At 42.9% G+C, this 25,722-nt stretch overlaps 1 protein-coding gene across 2 annotated transcripts in view; it reads left to right on the top strand.

Annotated features, from left to right (window-relative positions):
- LOC146890036 (annexin A5-like) overlaps positions 1–24,916 on the top strand; it is a 59,762-nt gene extending 34,846 nt beyond the window's left edge. Inside the window, exons 2-5 of one of the 2 annotated variants that reach the window (XM_087899603.1) lie at positions 16,790–16,869; positions 17,638–17,694; positions 23,637–23,759; positions 24,407–24,916. In XM_087899603.1, coding sequence (XP_087755729.1) covers positions 16,849–16,869; positions 17,638–17,694; positions 23,637–23,759; positions 24,407–24,469 — 264 coding nt within the window. In that variant the 5' untranslated portion in view covers positions 16,790–16,848 and the 3' untranslated portion in view covers positions 24,470–24,916. The other variant, XM_087899602.1, reaches the window with a different exon arrangement.
- The last annotated feature ends 806 nt before the right edge of the window (positions 24,917–25,722 follow it).

Raw genomic sequence — 25,722 nt, 5'->3', positions numbered from 1 at the left:
GGAGAAAACCACTGAGGGAGAACTACATGAAGGGGGCTTTAAATATCCTCCAGGGGTGGATCCACAGGTCGCAGGCCTTTTCTGGGTGAGGTATGGGGAGGGCAGTCCCAGGGAGCTGCTGCTCAGCATGCTGAGTGCAGGGTCTGGAATGAGGTCACTGAGCTGGAGATCCCAAACGCATTCTATGATGGGCTGAAATTAAGCACTTACAGATTTTTCTCTAGAATATATTCCCACCTGACAATGGAGGAGATTTCAGCAAGGCAGGTTCCAGTTCCATTTAAAGAAGTAGTTTTCAGCATTTAGAGCTATCTATCTAAAGGAAGTGAAAGTGAACTCCCTTTGTGAGGGATGGAGGGGTAGTTTTTAAAATAAACTTTTAAAGAAGTTTTTTTGTTTTTCTTTTTTCTTTTTTTTTTTGCTGGAGTTGCAGGTGATTGTTAGCTGCCATACTGGTGCTAGGAACCAAGCTTGAGGCCTCTGCAAAAGTAGTAATTTGTTGTAGGAGAGAGGGCCTGCTTTTGTCCTGGCAGTCTACCAGCTTATACCCGAAATAATCACAGAGAAATTGTATTAATTAAATTAACTGCCTGGCCCATTATCTCGAGCCTCTTATTGGCTCTCATATCTTGATTCAACTCATTTCTAATAATCTGTATGTCACCATGAGGTCGTGGCTTACCAGGAAAGATTCAGCATGTCTGACCTGGCGGTTCTATAGTGGCTCTCCCCTCTGTTCTCTTCCTCCTGGAATTCAGTTCTCTTTTCCACGCCTACCTAAGCTCTTCCCTATCAAAAGGCCAAGGCAGTTTCTTTATTCAGCCAATGAAAGCAACACAAATACAGAAGAACCTCCTACACTAGCAATTTCTTCTAACTACTGAACCTTCCCTCCAGCCCGTAGATTTTATTCTTCAATTAATTATTTATTCATTTAATTTTAGTTCCAGAGCAAACTTGAGAGGATGCCTCCCACATTCTCAGTGGTCCCCACTGGAGTGAGGTGCTTGCTGCAATAAACCAATTTATAGACAGACCGTCATCACCCAAAGACCGTGGATGGTGTTGGGATTCGCTTTTGGTGTTGTGACGTTTTAGACAACTGTAATGATGTGGATCTACCCCAGAGTATGGTACACAGTCATTAGTTTCACTGTCCGAAAAGTCTTTGTGAGATCCAATGATTTCAGAAGACAAAATAACAGTCCTTAGTTGCAGAACTGCTCGGGGAAAATTCATGATGAACGATTTCAGGTATTATCTGGGCAGCAAGTTGGTGCAGGGCAATTCTGTATTCTGTCAATTATGTTTTAAATAAACACTGATTGACCAGTAGCTAGACTTGAAGTATAGGCGGGACAACTAGACAGGAAGTAGAAGTGGGTCAATGAGAACAGGAGAATTCTGGGAAGGAGGAGGCCTATTCCCCCTCCCCCGCCACCCCCGTCCTGTCCAGACACTGAAGAAGGAAGATGTGACCTGCCCTGCTGAAAAAGGTACTGAGCCATATGGCTAACATATACTAGAATAATGGGTTAATATAAGTCATAAGAGCTGATAAGAAGCCTGAGCTAATGGGCCAATCAGTTTTATAACTTATGTAGACCTTCTGTGTGATTTTCTTTGGGATCTAACGACTGTGGGAACTGGGCAGGACAGAAACCTCAACAAGCAGGCCCACATGTTACAGCAGGTGAACTCTGAAATGCACTAAGAAAGCACATGAACAGTACACTCAACTTTGCTGAGAGTGGCAGCAAACCAAACAGGCTCTTCTCCAAAGCAGGCATCTTTTGTTTTACTTCCTCCAAAGCTCCAAGTGTGGACCTAGCACAGGATAAAAGAAAATCCTGTGGTTTGGATAATGTCTGAGAGTTTTTAAACTCAGCCTGTGTATGCCATAACAAAATACCACCATCTGCTGGGTTTACAAAATAGAAATTTAAGCTAGGCATTATGGCACACCTGTAATCCCAGCACTTGGAAGGCAGGAGCCTGGGCTACAGAGTGAGACCTTGTGTAAGAAAAAGAAATTCCCACGGATGAGGTAGAAATGGAAAGAGGACCAAGGTATCTCTTGCTCTCATGTGGTTTGAATCTCTTTTTGCTGTGGAAATGGCTGCCTTCCTCCTGTGTCTTTAAATCCACACACAAGAGAAAGCTGTGTCTCACCCACTTTGTAAAAGCTCTATAGGTTAGGATCCCACCCTACGACCTCAAGACCGCAGTTTGCCATGACTGTGTCTGTTCCTGTCATATTGTCAGGGTGAGTGGAGACAGGACTTAAATATGGGTGAATCCGGTGGGTGCACCCTGCCCAGTAGACAAGAGGTCAATTAGGCCATCTTTCTCCTGAAGTTCTGAAATATTCGCCTCATACTTATTTGAAAAGAAACAAACCAAGCCTTCCAGAAAGGCGCTATCATTTGTCAGACTATTGTGGCTGCCAATAACCTAACTCATTTCCTCTGCTTCCTCTCTAACAGAAAGTCGTTCACTGGGAGATTCTCTGGCCAGGCAGTGCCTGAACTGAGGGATAGCCAAGATGCCAGGACATGCTTTGCCCAGTGTCCACTACTGTTCAGTCTTTGGGGCTTTAATGAAGTTGTTGCCTTCAACTGGGAGCACTCCTTGCTTCTCAACACAGCACCTGTAGCTAGTTTCTCTGATAGTTCACACTTCCGTAACCAGCAAAGGAAAATGAGGCAACTGAATGTCTGGGGTATTCTTGAAACTGTTAGTTACTGTCAACCTCCATGTCTTTTCTTTCCCACTTTATCCTCATGGTATTTTGCTGCCCAGCTCAATCAATATTTGATGTATGATGAATCTAAGACCTTGAGAAATTTTCTAACTTGAACACACAGCTAGTTAGAGATGCCAGGCCTAGAGCCTAGGCTGCTGGGAATCCCATCTAAAGTCAAGTTCCTCAGGGAAGGAGACTGGCCAGTTTCTTTTTTTTTTTTCTCAAAGTTTATTAAAATATAAAAGTTTCCATTTCCGCCCCTCCTCCCAACACCCTCCCACTCCCTCTACTCCCTCTCCTCTTCCCTCTCCATCCCTAAGAGCAGTCAGGGTTTCCTGCCCTGTGGGTAGTTCAAGTTCCTCCCCCTCCCTCCAGGTCCAGGAAGGAGAGTATCCAAATAGACTGGATCCCAAAAATCCAGTATATGCAGAGGAAACAAGTCCCAGTGTCATTGTTAATGGCTTTTCAGAAAGACTCCAGGCCAGCCACATTCAGAGTTTCCGGCCTCATTCAGAGAATCTGGTTGGATCGCGTGCTTGTTCTGTCCCAGTCAACTGGCCTTGGTGAACTCTCATTAGATCAGTCCCCTTGTATCAGTGGGTGATCGCACCCCTCGTGGTCCTGATTTCCTTTTTCATGTTCTTCCTCCTTCTGCTCCTCATTTGGACCTTGGGGGGCTCAGTGAGACTGGCCAGTTTCATAGCAATCCTTCCCTTGAGGGGCATTGCCCAGACCCTGCAGCAGCTGTTGCTGGTTTTCAGTGATTAAGCTTGGTTAACTGGGTATTTACCATATGAAGTAGACTCTGAACGAGCTGTTCATACAGTGGGCTTTGCTGGTTGAGCATTGTCATAAGGCTTTGGAGATAGCCACCAGTTACATCACCAACTGACTATATCCTGAAGAACTGGTCAGTATGAATGCTAGTTTCTTGTAACTGTTCTGAGGAAAGCTTGCAGTCAAAACCTGTTTTAAAAGCCTCCGGGAGCCGTCACCTAGTTGTTCATGGTCTGAATGGTAGTATTCTTTTAAGATAACTGTTTCTCTAAGTAAATCATTTCTCTTCACAGGTACTCAGTCCTTTCTGTTTCTAATCTCTTTGACAGTTCATGAAACGCACCTAGGGATGGTTCTAGGTGAGATGTAAATCCAAACTGGAAGGAAGACAGCAAACTCACCTTTCACACCAGCTGACGTTGGCGTTCTGGGGGCTCTCACACACGAACCCTGCTCTTGTCTTCCACAGTGTTTCTGAAAACAGAAACAAGTATGATGTCATTACTGTGAACTTGTGTGACTTACAGCCTAGGAAACAAATCTCTGACATGCCAGTGACAGTGCTTTCAGGGAGGTTTGACGGAGGGTGGAGGCATTGCTCTTTATATGGGGGACACCATCCCATGGCCTGGAGTCCTGGACTGAACACAAAGGAGGCTTTTAGTTGTTATTTTTAAAGTAGTTGCAGTCATCCCCCCGCCTCCTGTTCCTTCCTAACTTCCTAACTAGCTCAAGAGAAGATATCAGCTCCTTTTCAGGATTCTTATTCTTCAGAGGTTATAACAAGCTTTCTGAGAAATGCCTGCTCTTGTTATCAATTGCTTGATCTATTGCTATTTTTTTGTGTTGTTCTGCTGTTGAATGAACGGCTTCTCTTTCCAGTCTCAGGTCATGGAACTCTTAAATAGCTCTCCAGTAGCTCGTTCCTGGGCTACTGCCGCTCTTCCTCCCATGTGAATCTTCTCACCACCCTAACTGCCTTTCCTTCAGCTTCCTTAACATCTTATTTTTACAGGAACAAACAACAACAAACCATTCCTGGACCCTCAGGACATGGGAAAGGAGACTCGCTCTCTTCTGACCTGCAAGAGAGAGGCGTGGTGCCTCCGACTGCCCCTTCTACTTGGCATCTGCTGATCTCTTCAGTTCAGGCAGAGATGAACTTGTAACCCACTGTAAATCAGAAGACTGTGAATTGGAAATGCATTTGACACACATACTAGACACTGTAGGTTACAACGCAGAATGTTGTCCAGTGTGGTCATTTATTCTCATGATCCTGGGGGCGTGGCTTACCACACTGGCCACCACTGAGAGAGGGTCACACTGCATCATCACGAGGCAGAAAAAGACCAAGATTCGGAATTCAAAATGCAGAGATTCACCCACCTGCACACTGCTTTCTCACCATTGTGAGAACCATCTGCTAGCTCCAGCTCGACCTTGTAGAAAGAGTTCATTTTCTGAAGCGAGAACATTCAAGGTGAAGTCTCCTAGCTACAGCTGAGCTCCTGCCTGCTGACCCTGCCTGGGATCCCTGGCGCCATCCTTCATGAGGAACACAGCATCCACTCAGTGGAAAGGTGGGGTTTGTAGTGTGCAGTCCTGGTCTTCACTTCAGCGTTGGTCCAGCCAGTGTGCTGACCTATTTCATTGATGACATTCTGTCTGTTTCTGTATTCTCTGCCCTTACTTTGTATTCAAACCTGGCACGGCATTGATCCAAATCAGTGGTCCCTTCCTAAGCCCCATTGGATTGTGTTGTTCAGGATCCTATTTCCACCTCCCAGCCTGGACTGGCCACCTGCCCTCAGATCCCCCTGATCCCATTGCCTCTTGGACCTAAGTCTACTTACAGGTTGTCCTCAGTTCATTTGCCAACCTTCCTGAATGTTTTTTACTTTGTTGCTCCTACTACAACTTATCCTGGTGGCCAACTCTACCCTAGGGTCTAGGTATTCCTAGGTCTGTCTGAAGCTTGACAGGATCCTCCCTGCTAGAGCTATGGCTGTTCTTATTATTCAAATGGCATCTGGCTTTTGACTGAACTATGTCATATGCTTCCAGCTGTTTCCACTGTGAGGAAACTGGCATAGGCTGCATGGTTAGTACAGGGTCTGGGTCCTGTGTAGTAAACCATGCAGGACCACACTGCACACAAGCACACAATCTCTTTCCTGTATTCTTTCCCACTTTTCTTTCTCTCTCTTTTCTCCTCCTCTCCCCTCTCTTCCTGTTCGCCTCCCATCCTCTCTCTTCCCTCCCATCCCTTCCCCTTCCTTTTCCTCTCTTTTCACTCTTTCCTCTGTAAGTCACTCAGGTTGGCCTGGAACTCATGATCCCCCTGTTTCAGACTCCAGAGTGTTGGGGCTACCAACATTGTTGACCTCCACATTTTAAAGATTTAAAATGTGTTCCTTTTGTGTATATATTTGTTATTTAAAAACATATAAAACATAACCAAAACAAAGAAAAAAACATGACACTTACACTGTTCAGAAATAATAATTCTTTAGCTCTACAGTGACCATATTTATGGAGTAATACACCTATTAAATTGAATTACATCATCTTATTTTTCAGCAATATATTGTTTTAAATTAGAATTTTATCAATAAATTACTTGAAGGTAAGTCAGATTAAACACACTAGATAAGTTAAAATATAATGTAAAAGTCCCCTAAAAGGACACCCAGACCTCTCCAACATTCAGTTATGATATCCCTTTTGTACTTTTGAATGATTGAATCCTTAAATTGTGTTCATAACTGAAATAATTGATGTGAGCAATAGCAAAATAAATTTGCTCTCCAGTAAATAAATGTGGGGATTAGGTTAAAGAATTATTTTATGTCTATGAATATTTGACTGCATGTATGTCTGTGTACCACATGTGTGCCTGGTGCCTGCAGAGGCCAGAAGTGGGTATCAGAGTTCCACACAGCTGTGAACTGCCATGTGGGTGCTGATACTCAAACCTGAGGTCTGTGGACAAGCACCCAGTACTCTTGACCACTGTGCCGTCCATCGTTCTAGCACCTTGTGGGGGTGAACTTTAATAAAATTAAAACATTTTCTTTCACTTTTCAGTACCAAACTCACAGAATTCTTTTAAGTCTGTAACTGGTTTTTGCATTTGACAGAAGAAATGGCAATAGCTACTGTCAACAACCCGGTTACATGTTTGCTGAGCCTTTTACATCATCATTTTGTTATTGTCTAAAACGAGAGAGAGAGAGAGAGAGAGAGAGAGAGAGAGAGAGAAGGAGGAAAGGTGCAACTGCTTCCTAATTGCGGTGGTTTAAATGAAAATGGCTCCCATAGACTCACATGGGAATGCTGAGTCACCAGGGAGTGGCACTATTAGGAGGTGTGGCCTTGAAGTGTGTGTGTGAGTTGTTGGAGGAAGTATGCCACTGTGGAGGTGGGCTTTGAAGTTTCAATGCTCAACATTTGCCCAGCATCTGAGTCCATTTCCTATTGTCTTCTGATCAAGATATAGCCGGTACCCACGTCTACCTGCATGCTGCCATGCTCCCTGCCATAATGATAATGGACTGAATCTGTGAACTCTAAGCTGCCACCTCAATTAAATGTGTTCCTTTACAAGAATTGTCATGGTCATGGTGTCTCTTCACAGCATTAGAAACCCTAACTAAGACACATGGTCTAAGTAATTATATAGTATATAAAGTTTTTGTTTGTTTGTTTGGTTGGTTAGTTTGTTAACCAAGCAGTACCACCAACTGGGGACCCAATATTCAAACATATTATCTTATGGGGCCATTATTGTTCAAACCACCACAATGTACAATAAAGACACCTGCACATCCATTTTTTAAAAATTTGTCCATGGCCATATTTACACCGGCCATTTAGGAACCAGCTTCGATGCCCATCTGTAGATGAGTAAGTAAAGTTGTGTGTGTATATATATATATGCACACACACACACACACACACACCATAACCACCATCACCACAGCAACAACAATAACAAGAATCATTGGTCATTGATACCTCTCAACCTCAACAGTCTCAATTCCCCAAACAAAGGACACAGACTAACAGAATGAATGCAAATTCAGGATCCATCCTTCTACTACATCCAAGAAACATACTTTAACATCAAGGATAAACATCACTTCAGGGTAAAGGGTTGGGAAAAAGATATTCCAAGAAAATGGACCTAAGAAGCAAGCTGGTGTAGCCATTTTAAATTGGAAAGGAAGAAGTTAAAATATCTTTATTAGTAGATGATATGATAGTATTCATCAGTGGCCCTAAAATTTCCACTGGGGAACTCTTACAGCTGTTAAACACTTTCAGCAAAGTTGCTGGGTACAAAATAAGCCACAAAAATCAGCAGCCCTCCCATATGCAAATGACAAACTGTCTAAGAAAGAAATCAAGGAAATAATACCTTTCACAAGGGTCTCAAATAATATAAAATATCTCGGAGTATCTCTAACTTAGCAGGTGAAAGATTTGCATGATCAAACTTCAAGTCTTTGAAGAAAGATTGAGGAAAATATCAAAAGATGGAAATATCGCACACACACACACACACAAAAGAAAAATAAACAAAATAAGATAGTTAAAACAGTCATGAACAATGAAAAGAACTGCTAAAGGTATCAGTATTTCCAATTTTAAGTTTTCTTACAGAGCTACAATAATAAAAACTGAATGGTATTGGCACAAAAACAGATGCATTGATCAATGGAATTGAACTGAAGACCCATACATAAGTCTACATATCTGTGGACTTCTGGTTTTTGATAAATAGTCCAGAATACATACTGGAGGAAAGAAAACATCTTCAACAAATGGTGTTGGACAAATTGAATATCTGCATGTAGAAAAATGCAAATAGATCTATATCAATCACTGTGTACAAAATTCAACTCTAAATGGATCAAAAGCCTCAACATAAAACCAGACACAATGAAGCTGACAGAAGAGAAAATAGGGGATTACCTTGAATGCAGCAGCACAGGAGGCAACTTCCTGAAGAGAACACCGTTAGTACAGGAACCAAGATCAAATGATGTGTGAATAATAAAAACTCATAGATATGTATATATTGGAGTTCAACCTGAAGATCCAATAAACAAAGCAGCCAGTCACTGCCTCTTACCTCGATCTTAGTATGAAAATGACGATCCTGCCTCCAGGAATCTCAAGATGAGACTGTGTTTGAGAGCTGTTTCCTCTTGTTTTATAATCCTCTCTAGGGCTGAGATTAAAGGCATGCACCTCCCGGTTTCTATGGCAACTAGTTTGGCTACTGGGATTAAATGTATGTATTACCACTGCTTTGCAGTAAGGCTGACCAATGTGGCTCTTTTACTTTCCCGATCCCCATGCAAACTTTATTAAATTACAATAGAAATGCTGCTACAACAAACAACAAATGAAACTGAAAAGCTTCTGTAAGGCAAAGGACACCATCAATCAGACAAAGTGGTAGCCTACAGAATGGGAAAAGAGTTTTACCAATATCCAAAATATATATTTAAAAAAATTCAAGCAACTAGATATCAAGAAAATAACCCAATGAAAAGGGGGTACAGAACTAAACAGAGAATTCTCAGCAGTGGAATCACAAGTGCCTGAGAAACAGTTAAAGAAATGTCCAACATCCTTGGTCATCAGTAAAATGCAAATCAAAACTACTTTGAGATTTCATTTTACACCATTCAGAGTGGTTAAGATCACAGAACAAATGACAACTCATGCTGTTGAGGATGTGGAGTAAGAAGAGCCTTCATCCATTGCTGGTGAAGTACAAACTCGTACAGCCACTATGGGAACCAGTGTGGCAGTTTCTTGGGTAGAAGGAAAACTACATCAAGCCCCAGCTATACCACTCTTGGGCATATACCCGAGAGACACTCCATTCTACCACAATGACGTTTACTCAGCTGTGCTCATTCCTGCTCTATTCATAATAGCCAGAAACCAGAAACAACCTAGATGACCCTCAACAAATAATGGATAATGAAAATATGGTACATTTGCACAATAGAGCATTGCTCAGCCATTTTTTAAAAAAACAACATTATGAAATTTGCAGGTAAATGGACAGAACTAGAAAAAATCATCCTGAGTGCGGTTAACCCAGACCCAAAAATAGAAATATAGAATACACTTATATGTGGATATTAACTGTTAAACCCATTATAACCAGGCTACAATCCATAGAACCCCAGAGGGTAGGTACAGAGTGGGTACAGGGAACAAATAGGTTTCCTTAGGAAAAGGGAAACAGAAAAGATAGATATAGCTGGAATGTGAGGGTCGAGAGGGGACAGGGATGGGTTGTGAGAGAGAACACAGGAGAAACAGCTAAAATGGAGGGACATTTCAGGGCTCGTATGGAAAGCTAATACAGTAGAAAGTTTATAAAATATATACGTACATGAAAGCAATCTAATTGAAACTACCAAACAATAGGGTAGATGGAGTCCCAGCTGCCCATCTCTTGTCACCCAAGGCAGCATTCCGTACCAGGATTGGGTTACATCTAATTGAGATGTTGGCTAAAGGGATCTGTGGGAATCCCCAAACAACTCAGAAAGTGGCTAAAACAGATCGAGCTCCACAAACTGATACCAAAGGTGTTGGCTAAAGACAACACCTATCCTGAATGGAGATATTGAGCTGGAGTCTACATCGAGCCTTCATCCCTATGTCCCAGCATCTTTGATACAGGAAGGCACTCAGCATGCTATCAAGAAAAGTAATAGGAACACCAACCCAGCCACAAAACATTTGACCTACAATCTGTCCTGCCTGCACGATATGTTAGGGCAGTAGTGACACAAAGTGTGTGAGAGAACCCAAGCAGCAACTGATTGGACCTGAGGGCCACAGCACAGGACGTAACTCATTCCCAACACTGCTTGGATGACCTAGGGCAAAACCAAACACTGTTGGTTTGAAAATGGGGGTGGGACACACTGGGATAAAATGAGTCATTTTCATTATTATTTTATTTTATTTTATTTTACATATCAATCCCAGTTCCCTCTCCTCCTTCTGCTTCCCCCACCCCACTCCTTATGCACTTCTCAGAGAGAGTGAGGCCTCCCATGGGGAGTCAGCAAAGTTGATCACATCACTTGAGGCAGGACCAAGGCCCTCCTCCCTGTATCTAGGCTGAACAAGGTATCCCTCCACAGGGAATGGGCTCCAAAGAGTCAGTCCACACACTAGGGATAAATACTGGTTCATCAGTCAGTGACCTCACAAACTGCCCAAGTCACACAGCTGTCACCCACATTCAGAGGGCTTAGTTCGGTCCTATGCAGATTCCCCCTCTGTCAGTCCAGACTCAGTGACCTCCCACTAGCTCAGGTCAGCCCCTTTGTTCATAATATTGCTCCACCTTCTCTATGACTGAACTCCAGCAGTTCAACCCAGTGCTTAGCTGTGGATCTCTGCATCTGCTTCCATCAGTTGCTGGATGAAGGCTCTATGATGACAATTAAGGTAGTCATCAATCTGCTTAGAGGGGAAGGCCAGTTCAGGCACCCTCTCCACTATTGCTTAGACTCTTAGCTGGAGTCATCCTTGTGGATTCCTGGCAATTTCTCTAATGCCAGGTCTCACTAACCCCATAATGGTTCCCTCAACCAAGATATCCCTTTCCTTGCTCCCCCTCTTTGTTCTTCCCCCAACTGGACCTTCCCAATTCCTCAGTTCTCCTTTCCCTTCCTCTCCTCCCCTCCCCACTACAATTTCAACCTCCTCCCCCACCCAACACTCACACTTTACTCAAGAGATCTTATCTATTTTACAGAGAGAGAGAGAGAGAAAAGAGACAGTAAATGTAGATAAAAGAGTATAAACAGTCATTGATTAAAGTAATAAAGATAATAAAATAAATATTAAATATAAACTGGTAAAAAAAGTAATAAAGTAAAAAATGCCACATAAAGATAAAATATACACAAAGAGTCTAGATTATGTATATTATTTTGTTTTCTTTAAGTTTTTTGACTGTTAAAGAGCTATGTAATGAGACATTTCATTTTATGGATTGCTAAGTTAAGCCAACATAAAGGTATCTTAATGCCAAAATTTGAGTTTAAGGATGTGTTGCTTTAAAAAGGAAGCTCTTCTTTTGTTTCCACAGAAGATCAAAACCTGTGAATTAATTCCAGACTAATGTGATTTAATGGACCAAGCCCCTCTAAAAGGTCACTGATAATACCCCCCAAAATACTTTGCCCAACAAAAACAAAAAGCGGTTTGGAGAGAACTACGTCCATATTCACAAATATTGTATATAAATGTTTGCTTACATTTAAAGGAGGATATGCTAAGGAGATTTGCATTGGTATGGATCTTGCTTTATTGATACAAATTTAAGGTAAATTTTGTTAAATGTATATATGTATATTTATGTTATTGATTAAGGTATTGTGCAGCTCATTTAAAAATGCAATGTATAATTAAGAAATACTGGTTAATAGAGAGTCATCTCTGTAATACTCAAGCTTGTAGTCATGTTAGTTACGTTTTCTAGATACATAGAGATATATTTCAATTAGATAGGGATTCTTCAAGTCTTTCAAAGACCTTCAGAGCATGGCATTGGTATGGATCTTGCTTTATTGATACAAATTTAAGGTCAATTGTGTTATATGTGTATTTCTGCTCTTGATTAAGGTATTGTGTTTGTGCAGTTTATTTAAAAATGAAATGTAGCTGGGCAGTGGTGGTGCACGCCTTTAATCCTAGCACTCGGGAGACAGAGGCAGGCAGACCTCTGTGAGTTTGAGACTAGCCTGGTCTACAAGGACTAGTTCCAGGACAGGCTCCAAAGCTACAGAGAAACCCTGTCTTATAAAACCAAAAATAAACAAACAAACAAATAAATAAACAAATAAATAAATGTAATGTATAATTAAGAAATATAGGATAATAGTCATCTATAATAGTCATGCTTGTAGTCATGTTAGTTAGGTTTTCTAGATATATATTTCAGTTAGATAGGGATTCTTCAAATCTTTCAAAGTCCTTCAGAACATGGCATTTAAAATGTTTTAAGAACTTAGAACTTTTCATGACATTGAGACACATCTACTCCTGGCATCACCAATCTACTTCAAGAGGAAGATGGGCATTGAAGCATAGAGTTTGTTAGTCGTTTGGGCAAGAAACTGCTCTTGCCTGGACTGCTTGATGGTATGCTGTATGAACTAGACATGCAGGACCCATAGAGAAATGACTGCTGAGTTGCCTAAAGGTGAGGCGATCCTTTGGGGTTCCTGCTTCATGAAAGAGACTGCCAGACATTCTGCAGAACACAGAAGAAAGTGACTGACAAACTGCCAATATAGGCAGAAGTGTCCTTAAAATTCCCTGCTTTATGGAAAAGTCTGCTGGATATTATGAGTCTGTGTTTTATTTGACTCATTTCAGCAAAGGATGCTCAGAAGACAAAACTGTGAGAGTCAATAAGAAGTAAAGGGGTGTGTCATTTAATCTTCTTGTATAGTTAAACTCAGAAATACTGTCTAAAATTTTAGCGTGGTGGAGTTCTATACTTCCATTTTATCTTTAGGCTTTGGAAAGGTTACAGATGAGATATTTTAACTTTTAAAATAAAAAGGCAGAAGTTGACTGCATTGAAACATTTGCTCAGATGCTGACAGGAGCGACTTGTCCTAAGTGGGTTCTGAATCAGTAGACAAAGTAAGCAGCTCAGGGATCCCACCCGCACAGCGGAAGGACAGGAATCACCCAGACAGGAGGCTGAATTTGCTGAGTGTCTGTGACATTCTGCAATTACAGTTTTGGAGCAAATGAGACCTTAGGAATTTGAGAAAAGGGCCTTTTAACAGAATACATCTCAAACACTGTGAACAACTCAGATTTTCCCATAGGACAAAATTAGGTATTTTATTGTTTGAGTTTTTGAAAAGAAGTAGAAATAGAAACTATGTTATCTTAAACAGAAAACCTAAATTTAGCCGCATTGCTGCTTATCCGTTCTGACATAGCAGGGTAGGCATGACGTCTATAAACACAGAAAGGGAAACCAGTTAAAACTGTTTGTCAGAAACAGAAAGTGAGTTCCTGCAAGAGACCCCATTGTCAGCCATCTTTCTGTTCTGCTACCCGAGACCATCTGTCTAGGCAATAAGGGTTTATTTTGGCTCATGTCCACAAATAACTGGCCCCAAGGTTTTTGGCCTGTACCTAGGCAGGAGGCCAGAAAGAGAAGAGACAGTTGTCTCATCATCTCCTTTAAAGACATCCCTTAGGGACCTAAAAGCTTTTTAAGGTTTGGTTAACAGCCCCTGGTGCTATCTGGTGACCAAACTTTAACATTTGGGCTTTTAGGAGGACAGCATTGAATATCTTAACTCTAACATTATGTTTGATGGACATAGAAAAGTGCCACGGACCGGCTCAGGGGAGCCACTCAGACTGTGGGAGAATCAGGGTGAAGGCTCAGAAGAATTCAGGAATCGGCGAGGAAATGAGAGACAGACACATTCAATGTGGTTAAATATGCTGCTGTAACTTTACTATAATCAGTGCAAGGTTTATATATTTTTTACAATCAAAGAACTTGGCAAAGGCATACATCATCAGATCATAAAATAGAAACAGCATAAAACAGTTTACAAAGAGAATCTTTGAAAATGCTTTGACTTGGGTACAAGGACTTTTGCTCCATGCTTTGACTTGGGTACAAGGACTTTTGCTCAGTCTGTACCAGGTGGCTGGCTGGGCTAAGTGACCTTGTGCTCAGAATATCTTGGGTGAGAGAGGGGAAGGCCACTATCTTCCTGGGAAAACTTTCTGTTAGGAAATTTCATGATCTCAAACTTCTCTGAAACTCATCTTAAACCGTTAATCTCAACTCTCCTCCCTCCCCGACTCTCAGGCTCAGATGTTATCAGCCTAGGTCTTTTCTGGCCATAAGGAAGGCTTCATAGGCCTCCTGTTTGCAACTGCACGTATCTCCCCAGGCAGATGCCTAGTGGGGACTGCTGCAATTGTTTTTCTGCAGAAGGCTTCTAAGGTTTCTCCTAGTAAGATTAACTCCTTTTGCTCCACATCATTAAGGAATTATCCTAACGATGACCCCCAATTCCCAGAACTGGCTACTTCTTTAAAGGCTTGAATAAATGGTGGGGCAGAGCTTAAAATGTCCTCAGCAGTCTTGTTTGTATCTGCAACTTCCTGAAATAGTCTGATCTGTTGGTAAGATGCAAGAATCACAAAGAACAGAAAGACAAGGAAAAGACAGCCATATCTAGGGTGCTGATGCTGAGGACTGAGCACCTCTGATGCAGTAATTGTGCTGGCTGAATCCTGCTCAGTGTGTTTCAGGGCACAGCTCTGTGTCCACTGCTGCCCCGAGGACATAGAAGGCATGCACAGTTCTTGTCCTCGGTGAGGTTAGAGTCAGTAGCTAAAGGATGATGAAATTTAGAAAGTCACACATGAAAATATTAATTCAGAATGCAGACAGGAGGGAGAGGACATCGCAGATGGGTCTTAGGGAGGCTTCATAATACAAATGAGATATTTGGATTTCAAGAGTAGGTGATGTACTGAGGGTTCATTGAAAAATGCATGGAAGGAATGAGTTGAGCGTCCACACAATGCTGCGTTATCTAGTCTTAAATGTGTAACTTCCGACATTGGTATAGCACAAGTCAACATGGAAGGCATTATGTAACTTAAGTGAAGTGAGCTGGGTGCAGAAAGACAAACACTCTGTGAGGACATCACCTGGGTAAGCTCCAACCAAGTGATAAACAGGTAAAGCTGTAGAGTAGGAAGTAGCATGGTGTTTGCCAAGGCCGGACAGGAGAGACGGTGAAGAGAGCTGGTGAGAGATGGTGCTCGCCGGACAGTGAGGGGGGGGAAGGGAGGACGAGTTCTGGGGATGCGGTTGGAACGTGGAGACTATTCATAGCACCGTATTGTACAACTGAAATTTGCTAAGGAACTAGAGCCTGAGTGTTTCACCATTCACAGGAAGCTACATGGGGGCACCAGTAACCATTTCACAGTGTATCAAGTACGATGTATACCTTAAATACACACATTTATTTATTTATTTATTTATTTATTTATTTATTTATTATTTATTCCTTGTCAGTCAGCAAACTGGGGAGGAAAGGCTAAGATGGGTCTCCAGTACTAAAGGTAGCTTTGATCATCAGTTACCATGGACCCTGTGCTGAGGAGCACAGACTGGGGGATCTAATGGAGCCTGACTGCAGGGAGGAGGGCACATGTGTGTCTGTCATGGGTTGGTAGGGAGTGTAGAGAATCTGTCTGCCTGGAAGATGAATGCGGCTGTGAGTCGGCCGTATAATGGCTGATGAAATGTTGAAGGAACAGTTGAAGGAGGGAAGGTTTGAGGCTGGATGTGTATTGTATCGATAGCTCTGGAGGGAGGCAGTGAGGAAGTTGTGTAGTAATTACGGCGCCACCGAGGTTGCGGGGAGGTGGCGGCATGAAGAGTGCAAATCAGAGCAGCAAGTGTGTGTGTGTGGGGATTTGGTAACTAATTACGGGTACTGGAGTAGAGGAAGGAATCGGATGCTTACAGGCTTTGTGTCTGGTTCTCACACATAGAAGGGTCAGGCTTTTAAAATATTCCACTTTCAACCACTGATTAAATATTTTGATGCTTTTTAGCAAGACCATTTTAAAATAGCAGCTTGAGAGTTAGCTAAAGGGTCTATGACTCAGAAGGTCTCAGTTCTTCCTTCCTGTGACCTCAACTTGATTTGGATCCTGAGGTGGGAGGGGGGTCATACTTTAAAATGTCATTGCTGTCTGTCAGAAGTAACTTAATCATTGCAAAGGGAAAATATCTCATTAGTGGGAGATATGACCATGCAAAGACAAGAATTCCGAGGATGGAAAACATCTGGAAAAAAAATCACATACGAACTTCAGTTAATGATTATCATGCGTTTAAGCCTCACACTGTCCTTGTGTGTGTGCACTTACTAACATTTGGGGAGAGAGTTTCTAAGTGCCTATCATAATTTAGGCTTGAGCGAATGCTTTTGGGGGAGGTTAATAGAGCCCATTTTCATCCAGCCGCTCACTTATTGAATTTGCCATCCGTGTTTGGAGTGCTCATTGATGGCATAGAGAAGGTTTTTGTTAATCAAATATGCACGTCTTCCTGTATGTCTTGTTCATTTAGTTAATGGGGCAGGGTTTTTCTAGTTGAGAGATGCTATGACCAAGTGTGAAATCATTGTTTTGCAGAATACAATTCCAGCCTGGAAGATGACGTGGTTGGGGACACCTCAGGGTACTACAAGAGGATGCTGGTGGTCCTCCTTCAGGTATTGGTAGAGACTTAGCAGAGTTGACTAAGGAGTCGGGTTGGAATGACATGCCTGTATTAAATTAAGGCCAGTTAAAAATCTTTCAATAATTCCTGATACATGCAGATTCCCTCTCTGATGCCCACATGCTGCCTGTGCTTGTTTGTGCTTCAGAATATCTGATTCAGACTGTAAAGAGCCAACTCATTTATTTGTTTTGGGCAGATATATGCAGCCTGTTCACCCATAGACTTTAGAATCAGCAAGGTTGTGCTGGTTTGGACACTGCTCTGTGGCAGTGCAGCACGCAGTAGAGGTGATATGATCTCAGCACTGTAGGGGTGATATGATCTTAGCACTGTAGGGGTGATATGATCTTAGTACTGTAGGGTTGATGGTATGATCTCAGCACTGTAGGGGTGATATGATCTCAGCACTGTAGGGTGATATGATCTTAGCACTGTAGGGGTGATATGATCTTAGTACTGTAGGGTTGATGGTATGATCTTAGCTGATCTTAGCACTGTAGGGTGATATGATCTCAGCACTGTAGGGGTGATATGATCTCAGCACTGTAGGGTGATATGATCTTAGCACTGTAGGGTTGATGGCATGATCTTAGCACTTTAGGGTTGATGGTATGATCTCAGCACTGTAGGGTTGATATGATCTTAGCCCAAGCATAGTTTCCAGGGAGAGAGTGTGCCTTGTGCACAGGCATCAGGTGCATCTTTCCATCAGAATGAAGATGCTCTGTGGTCCAGTGTGTGATGTCCTTTCTTACAGGCAAATAGAGACCCCGATACTGCGACTGATGATGCTCAAGTTGAACTGGATGCTCAGGTAAGTAAGATGTATTACATGACAACTTTGTTATGACTTAGAAATAAAAAGAATTCACAATAATGAAAAATCACAACATGTGTTTTAAGAACCTTAATGTATTTAGCAGCTCCCTACAAAATATATGACTCAAAAAGGTACAGTTTTCTTACTCTGATCTGGCCAACAAAATAACTGTATCCAAAGCTGAAATAAAATTAAGCAAATTATACTTCAAATTATAGCTAGACATGCTGTTTATCATCATTCACAAAATGGATTTTATTTAAAAAATCCCTGTGTTACTGTCCCATTGCCATGATGGAAGAGGGTTTTTTTTAGTAGGATAAAATAAGGAAGAACAAATGAAGTGTTTATGGTACTATTGGCACCTTATTACAAAAAAATTGACGTGTTAGTTTATTTCAGCATTAAGAAATTCTGTTTCCTTTGACAGCGTTCTAAACAGAATGACTGTTCTTTTAACAGCTACTTTTTTATCAACCCCAAATGAAAAATTTCACTTCAGGGACTTCTGAATACCAGTGCAGTTTCAGTGTGGCTTACAAGACAGTCCCACATAAGGAAGATGGTTAGGGGATGTGAAACGTGAGAGCTGAAACCTGGCGATTGGTCCTAGAGTACTTGTGTTCCTAGACTCACCCGCTGTAGCCCTGTCTCTGGTCTGCTTCAGTTACGGTGCCATTGAAAAGGGGAGATCTGGTTGACCACTCCATGCAGTTGTCAGCACCATGTCACCTGGCTTTGCTACAGAGGGAAAGATTATATTCTGAGTGGCTGGTTTCTTAACAGCGTCAGTCGTTGTGATCCCGGCCTCACTGGAGAAGAAAGGAAGCACTTGCTGAGGGCTTACTGTCCAGTATTTCACTCCTGCCCATCCTGCCTGGGAAATATCAGCTGTGCCATGTTCCTACCTAAGCCCTGCAAATGTAGGGGTTCATCATCCTCAGGATAAAGTCCAGGCCTCTGAATGTTTTTCTTTAAACCTTGTAATGCCTGTCTTCAGCCTCCCACCCCATCCTGAGTTCTCTTTCCTTCTCCTGTTTCTACCCTGTCTTTTCAAAGGTCAGTCCCCCTTTAGATGCTTCCAGTGTGGCCCTTCCTGACCTTGAAGACATGAGTCAGGTGGCCCTCATGCAGAACTGAAGCACCCCAAGCTTCCTGTCCCTGTCTTCCTGCCTCAGCCTGCCTCTCTAGGGCCCCGTGTCAGTTCCGTGCCAGCCTTGGCTCCTACAATAGTGCTGGCATTCAGTCAGTCACTGATGTGTAAGGGTCACACTCTGTCCAAAGAAACAAGCCAGGTCCTCTGAATAACATTGGAGCTCCAATTCCCAGCCTGACTCTGTGACGCCAGCACCCTCTCTCTTCCACCAAACAGGCCTCATGGTCAATGTCAGCTCCCTGTTCTGGTTTCTCATCTTATGAAGCATTTATTAACTATAGGTTAAAGGCTCAGATCCGACAACTCCACCTTCTCATAGAGGAAGGGCAAGCACAGACATCGACTGAGTCATCGATCCCCCAGCTAGGGGCTTCACCCCGTTTCAGATGACCACATGGCTTTCCAGACATGGATTTCTTTAGGCTTTTGTGAGAGACAGTGTAGTTCTCACATTCCTGCTTTCAGGACTAGGCGCTCTGGAGGTTTTTCAGTGGCTACGGCTTGGGAAGCCAACTGTAGTCTCAGATGACAGCGGGAGACCTACATTAGGGCCACTTGGGCAGACTTCCCAGCAGAGCTGATGTAATGGGCTCTGTGTTGTCTGAGGCCTAGGGAAAACACTCCCCTTGAACTTCTCATTGATTTTTTTTTCCTCTCACCATTTGTTGCGCGGAACGGTCTCTCCTGTTCATTGGGCTTCAGTTCTGGCCCTTTGGGTCAGGGTGGGGCCATGGTTCTCATAGTCTCCCAGGCACCTATGTCCTGATCTGGGAACTGTGTTGATTACCCAGCCTGTGGACACATCGCTTACCTGTCATGCTGCAGATGTGACCATTTACGATACTGAAAGCGAGAATTTGCACGTGTGAATACTGCCTCATGGGGCAGACTTTAATATCCCCTTACGGAACCCAGGCTTTCCTTCCTTCACCATGGCCAGGACCAACAGAGAGCAAGCCGCACTGGCCACGTCCTCTTGACTATTCGCACCAGTGACCCAGCCTTGTGCAGTCTGCTTCTCTCAGGTCTGGGGAGCCACACACCCCCTCTACCTGTTAGCAAAGACAGTGAGATGGCTTCAGAGGTGGGACCTGTGATGTCTCAGTGGGGCAGAAGTGGAGACAGAGGGCTTTTGAGGTATTCTCTGTTGATACTTGGCACTGAGGTAGGTCTGTTATCTTGGGAATCTGAAAAGCCACAGTGAGTCATTCATTTGGAACTGAACTCACAGGCAATACTTCACATTTTTTTTATTACTTTAAACATGTTAAATCAATTTCACCTTTTGAAAAATGTTTTCTATAATTTTTTTATTTTTAATGCATTGGGGTTTTGCTGTGTGTCTGTGTGAGAGTGTCAGATCCCCAGGAACTGGAGTTACAGACAGTTGTGAACTGTCATGTGCATGTTGGGAATTGAATCCAGGTCCTTTGGAAGAGCAGCCAGTCCTCTTAACTGCTGAGCCATCTCTCCAGCCCTCAGTCTCACCTTTTTAAATGTGTTAAAGTGATTTAATATTTTAAGAATGTTAAAACTGCTCTCTGTCATCTTTCTTGCCCAATGCTTGCTCTGGACAGAGGATTGGACTCTTAGAGAAAGGAGAGAGGAGGAAAACAGAATTGTGGTTATGGAGCACAAAGATGTATGGAGGGGCCTAATCTTTTAATTCTCTGTTGGTTAAATAAAAAATAGCTCTAGAGCACTATAATCACATGCTGTACCACCAAGATCAAGAGGCAAGTTACTGTCCTGTCTTGTCTTTATTTAGAGTGTCCGTGAGTAAGAAGGTCATCTCCAAGCAAATTACATTCCTTTGGTTTAACAAGGTTAAGTCTGTTTGTAGTAGGAGGAATGGGCCCACGTTCCATCGCCCACTAGCTTAGCCCCCGAAATAACCACACGGGAATTATATTAATTAAATTACTGCCTGACCCATTATATCTAGCCTCTTCTTGGCTAACTCTTACATCTTGGTCTAACCTGTTTCTACTAATCTGTGTTTATCACGAGGTCATGGCTTACCGGGAAAGATTCTAACCAGTGACAGTCGCAGGCCAATGCTATATGGCATCTGCCACACTGCCTTCTTCCTCCCAGACTTCAGTGTTCTTTTCCACGCCTACCTAAGCTCTGCACTATCAAAAGGCCAAGGCAATTTCTTTATTCAACCAATGAAAGCAACACAAATACAGAAGGACCTTCTACACCATTTCCCCTTTTTCTGTTTAAACAAAAAAGAAAGGCTTTCACTTTAACATAGTAAAATTACATATAACAAAACAGTTATCAAGCAAGAATTACACTTACAATATTTATATCTATTTTATCTTTTATCATAATTAAGGAAAACTATAACTATCCATTCTTCCAACTCCACTAGAGACTCCAGAAGGATATAATATTACCTACGTAATATTATAAGTAAGCAACTTTCAAAACTCTAGAAATGACAGAGACATCTTGCTGCCTAGACAATCACCCAAAGTTCTTTTGTACTGTTGGGGCATCCATCTTCAGCCTATAGGCTCATAGTATCCAGCAGACATTTCCATGAAGCAGAAAATTTTAAAGACAGTTCAGTCACTTTCTTTTGTATCCTGCAGAATGTCTCGCAGACTCTCTCATGAAGCAGGAACCCTGAAGGACCATCTCACCTTTAGGCAAGTTCTGCAGTCCTCTCTCTGTGGGTTCTTTATGTCCAGTTTATACAACATTACAGGCAAGAGCAGTTTCTTGCACAAATGGCTAACCAACTCCATTAGGAGCCTCTTCGATGCCCATTTTCCTCTTGAAGTAGATTGGTACTACCAGGAGCAGACGTGTCTCATTGTCATGAAATGCCTTAAGTTATTAAAACATTAAATGCCATATTCTGTAGTCTTTCAAAGATATGAAGACTGCCTAGTTAACTGAAATATATCTCTATATATCTAGAAAGTCTAACTAACATGATTATAAGCTCGATTATCATTGATGATTATCCATTAATAACCTATATTTTCTAATTATGCATTACATTTTTTAAATGAATTACACAATCACAATAACTGAATCAAGATCAGAAATACATATACATATAAAAATTGACCTTAAATTTACATCAACAAAGCAAAATTTATACCAATGTAAATTATTCATATCTATATCATAGCCCCCTTTAAATTAAAAGAACATTTATAAACAATATTTGGGAATATGGACGTTATTTCTCTCTGGAAAATAGTACGATGGCCCTCTGATGCTGGGAATGTTACCATAGAGCTTGCTTGTATGGCTAACCTTTGATTCCTGTGTGGTTTTAGACTTCCTTTGAATACTGTCCTCACAGCTTTGCAAGCAGACTGAGAAATTATCATCTGGCTAGAAAAGAAATGTGTACCTTCGACGTGATGGGGTGGTGGAGATGGGGTGGAGGTTGTTTTCAGGTTAAATCATTTGGATCTTTCATTAAGTGCTCAGAATTACTAGGAGAGTGAGTTTGTAGTTGACTGTGGGTTTTTATCCATTCCCCAAATCCTGAGGGTTCAGGTCCTGGTTTCACATGGTCTGAAGGCGGCCTGTCTGTCATTTGTCTGTGTGTCCTGAGCTTTTGACGTGGAGCTCATTCTGGCTTTTTGTTTTGTGGGAAATGAGCAAACATTATGCAATAGCCCACTCTTAAAAGTCACCTTTTACATGAACACACCGCCAATAAGTTGGACACTTGGCTCTTTCATGATGAAGACACACATGGAAGTCATATTATTTGAGCACTTGACAACCCTAAGTTATGTAACCCCCAAACCACCACTGTCCCATCTCCTAACACATCAGAGATAGAGATTTTTTCCCCCTAGCCAGATGATAACTTCTCAGTATGCCCCCAAAGCTATTTTCCTTAATCTTTGAAAAGGAAGAATTAAGAAACCTCACAGCTGAAGGATTCTTGGATTTTTATCTGCTAAAGCTTCTATATGCCATGTGTCCTTTGCTGAGACTGTGGTCTCCACAGCCTTAACTGCGTCCGCTGTATGTGCTGGGAGGGAGGAGGATGCTTCCCTGACAGTCTGGCCCGACATCTGGACTGCAATGGATTCATGCAGGCTGCTTATGTGAATTGTGAGTTTTAGTTTGGAGGATTAGGAGAGGACACAGTGCTTCCAGAGGTGATAGTAGTCTTGGACCATTTGATTGAACATCTGGAACAGAAACTTCCAGTTACTTACATAACATATCAGTGTCGAAGGCTGTGGCATGTTAACTACCCAACGGAGACCGCAGAGAACAAAGGGGCCCAGAAAAGACTTGAGCCTCTGGTCCAGTGCCTTTCTGTGCCCGCATAGACCTCTGCGGAGAACCAGACCAATGCCTAAAAAAGTATTTGGTGAGGGAACCCTAGCAGCTTGCCAATGAGCCCCTCTGCAGCACATCTCACTCTACACTTGGAGACAGGGCTGAGAGAGCACACGAGACAGTGTTTGCACCGTGATTATGTCAGTCTTCTCATGGCAGATAGCATCTGACAGCCATATTGTGTTGTCCTGGTGAAGTCTATTTGCAGCACACCAGCCTACCTTGCAGAGACCCTCTACTATGCGATGAAAGTGAGTGGACCCCGTGAACCATCTGTCTAACCAATGTGCCCTTCTCTGTCTGATTACACCTTAGACAACAACCTGGGAATTCACATCTTCAAACAGGTTGCCTCTCCCTACTAAACCGGTAGACTGAAGTGACTCAGACCAGGGGCGTTTGATGCTGTATGTGAAGACTCAATGCCTGTGTTCTTTCTCCTCTAAAGGGTGCTGGGACGGACGGTCACACCCTCATCAGAGTCGTGGTGTCGAGGAGCGAGATTGATCCGTTAAACATCAGGAAGGAGTTTAGGAAGAGCTTCGCCGCTTCTCTGTATTCTATGATCAAGGTAGAGCTTCGTGTCACATTAGAAACTCAGAGCCAGACAGTGGGCGGCACACAGGAAACGGGGGAAAGAACCCTCCAGTTCCTGTGCTTATAGGGTTAGAGCTAGGGGTTCTGAGAGAGGACAAAGGGAGAGTTGGATGTCAGGCCTGACCATGGTCCAACAGAGCCAAGACTTTGCCCATGGCTACAACATGTCCTTCTGTGTTCATCGGTATCCACTGTCTCTGTCAACACTTCTCTCTCCTCACCTTTTCTCTGGTGTCAGGTCATATCTGCAGCAAAGGACCAAGGCAAAGCCCTAGCACCCAGGTGGGCCTGTACCTTCGCCTTTGTTAGCCTGAGAGAAACTGGGAGTCTGTTTGGAAAGCATGATGAGCTTCATATACTTGGAAAAGTTTCCTTGCCTTCTCTTTCTAGATGGAAGAACATACTTCATAGTCATCAAGAGAACAGCTCTTGAGGGGTCAAATTAGAAAGCTAAAGTAAGCAACGTTGATAGGAAATTCCCTGCGTAGCATTCCTGTTGTGGGAGTCATGAGAAGTTCCCGGTTGGGAGAAAAGTCATAGCAACACAATCCGTGCCCAGATAGCTCCTAATCTCTTATTTCCTGTGGCGTTTGTGAGTCAGTGAGCTGTGTCTGGTTCCAGGGCAACACATCTGGAGACTATAAGAAAACTCTGCTGCTGCCCTGTGGAGGAGAGGACGACTGAGGGAGGGAGCCTAGAGCGCACGGTGACCCTGCTGCCTCCATCAGCTTCCCTCAGCGACTGCAGCCATGCTTGCCTTCCTGTGCCTGACAAGCTGCCTTACTCATGCTAGTACGCTAATGACCAAATGTGTCATTAGTATTGCTAATGACAATAGTGGCACGCCCTCCTGATCTCCCTGTTGACATTAGTGCTGGCCTTCACTCCTGTGTGTGTCTAAGTCTGAGTTAGTAATACTGTCTGTAGCAAGGGCAGATAGCTTTTTATAATCTTTTTAAAGCTTCTTTTATATTAAGTTAATAACTGTATTACCTCGATCGGAACCTTAGCCGTGAAATTGTGAACTCCTGGAAATGCTGTCAATCAGGCTCAGTGCTTTATCAGACCTACAACATTATGACGGTCATATCAGGAAGATTAATGACAAATAAACATTCCCTTCCCTCAGAATCCTGTGTGCGTTGACAAAGCTTATCTAACATTGATGCTCTTTTGAAACCTGGCATTTGACGGTGGTATTAGGAAAAGCTACAATTATAGTGCATCTTGGAGTACTGAAAATGCAGCCCTGTGAACCAAATTTCCAATGCAGCAAGATGAAGAATGGTGAAGAAATAGGAGGTTGGGGAGGTGTCCTGGCCGGGCGTGGGGTGGAGTGGGACGCAGGTGCGTTTGTACAAATGTGTGGGTGTGTGTGCGTGCGTGAATATGTGTGTGTGCCTGTGTATGTATGTATGTGTGCGCATGCATATGCGTGTGTGGGGTGTGTGTGTGTGTGTGTGTGTGTGTGCGCGTGCGCGCGTGTGTATGCATGGGTGTGTGTGTGTATGTGTGTGTGTGTGTGAGAGAGAGAGAGAGGGAAACAAAGAGAGAAGGAGAGAGAAACAAAGAGAGAGAGAGAGAGAGAAAGAGAGAGAGTTTTCTGGTGACAAAGAGAGAAGAGGTTTATTTCCTCATCAGCTCACAATCTTGTGTGTTTCTTACTAGCAGAAAGTGGTCTCATCTTATCTAAGAATAGAAAGTCTCTGTGTCATTATCGCTTGCCGCTTGCCGCTAGTCTCCAGTGGCAAGTGCTGAGGGAGGGCAGATGGCACTGGCCTTTGGATTCCTGAGTTCGGTGCACGGGGCACGTAGCAGCTGGCCGTGCATAGCAGCTGGGTCTGTGCCCAAATGAATGCAGCCTGGCCCCCACTGGCCAGAGTCTTAAAGAGCTCTAAAAAGCTTAAAGAGCTTAAAGAGGTCTTCACGTTGGGCAC

This window comes from Myodes glareolus, chromosome 20, assembly GCF_982192425.1.
Source record: "Myodes glareolus chromosome 20, mMyoGla1.1, whole genome shotgun sequence".
Taxonomy (NCBI): domain Eukaryota; kingdom Metazoa; phylum Chordata; class Mammalia; order Rodentia; family Cricetidae; genus Myodes; species Myodes glareolus.
Note: the sequence above shows the minus strand (reverse complement) of the source record. Positions and strands in the feature narration are given on the sequence as shown.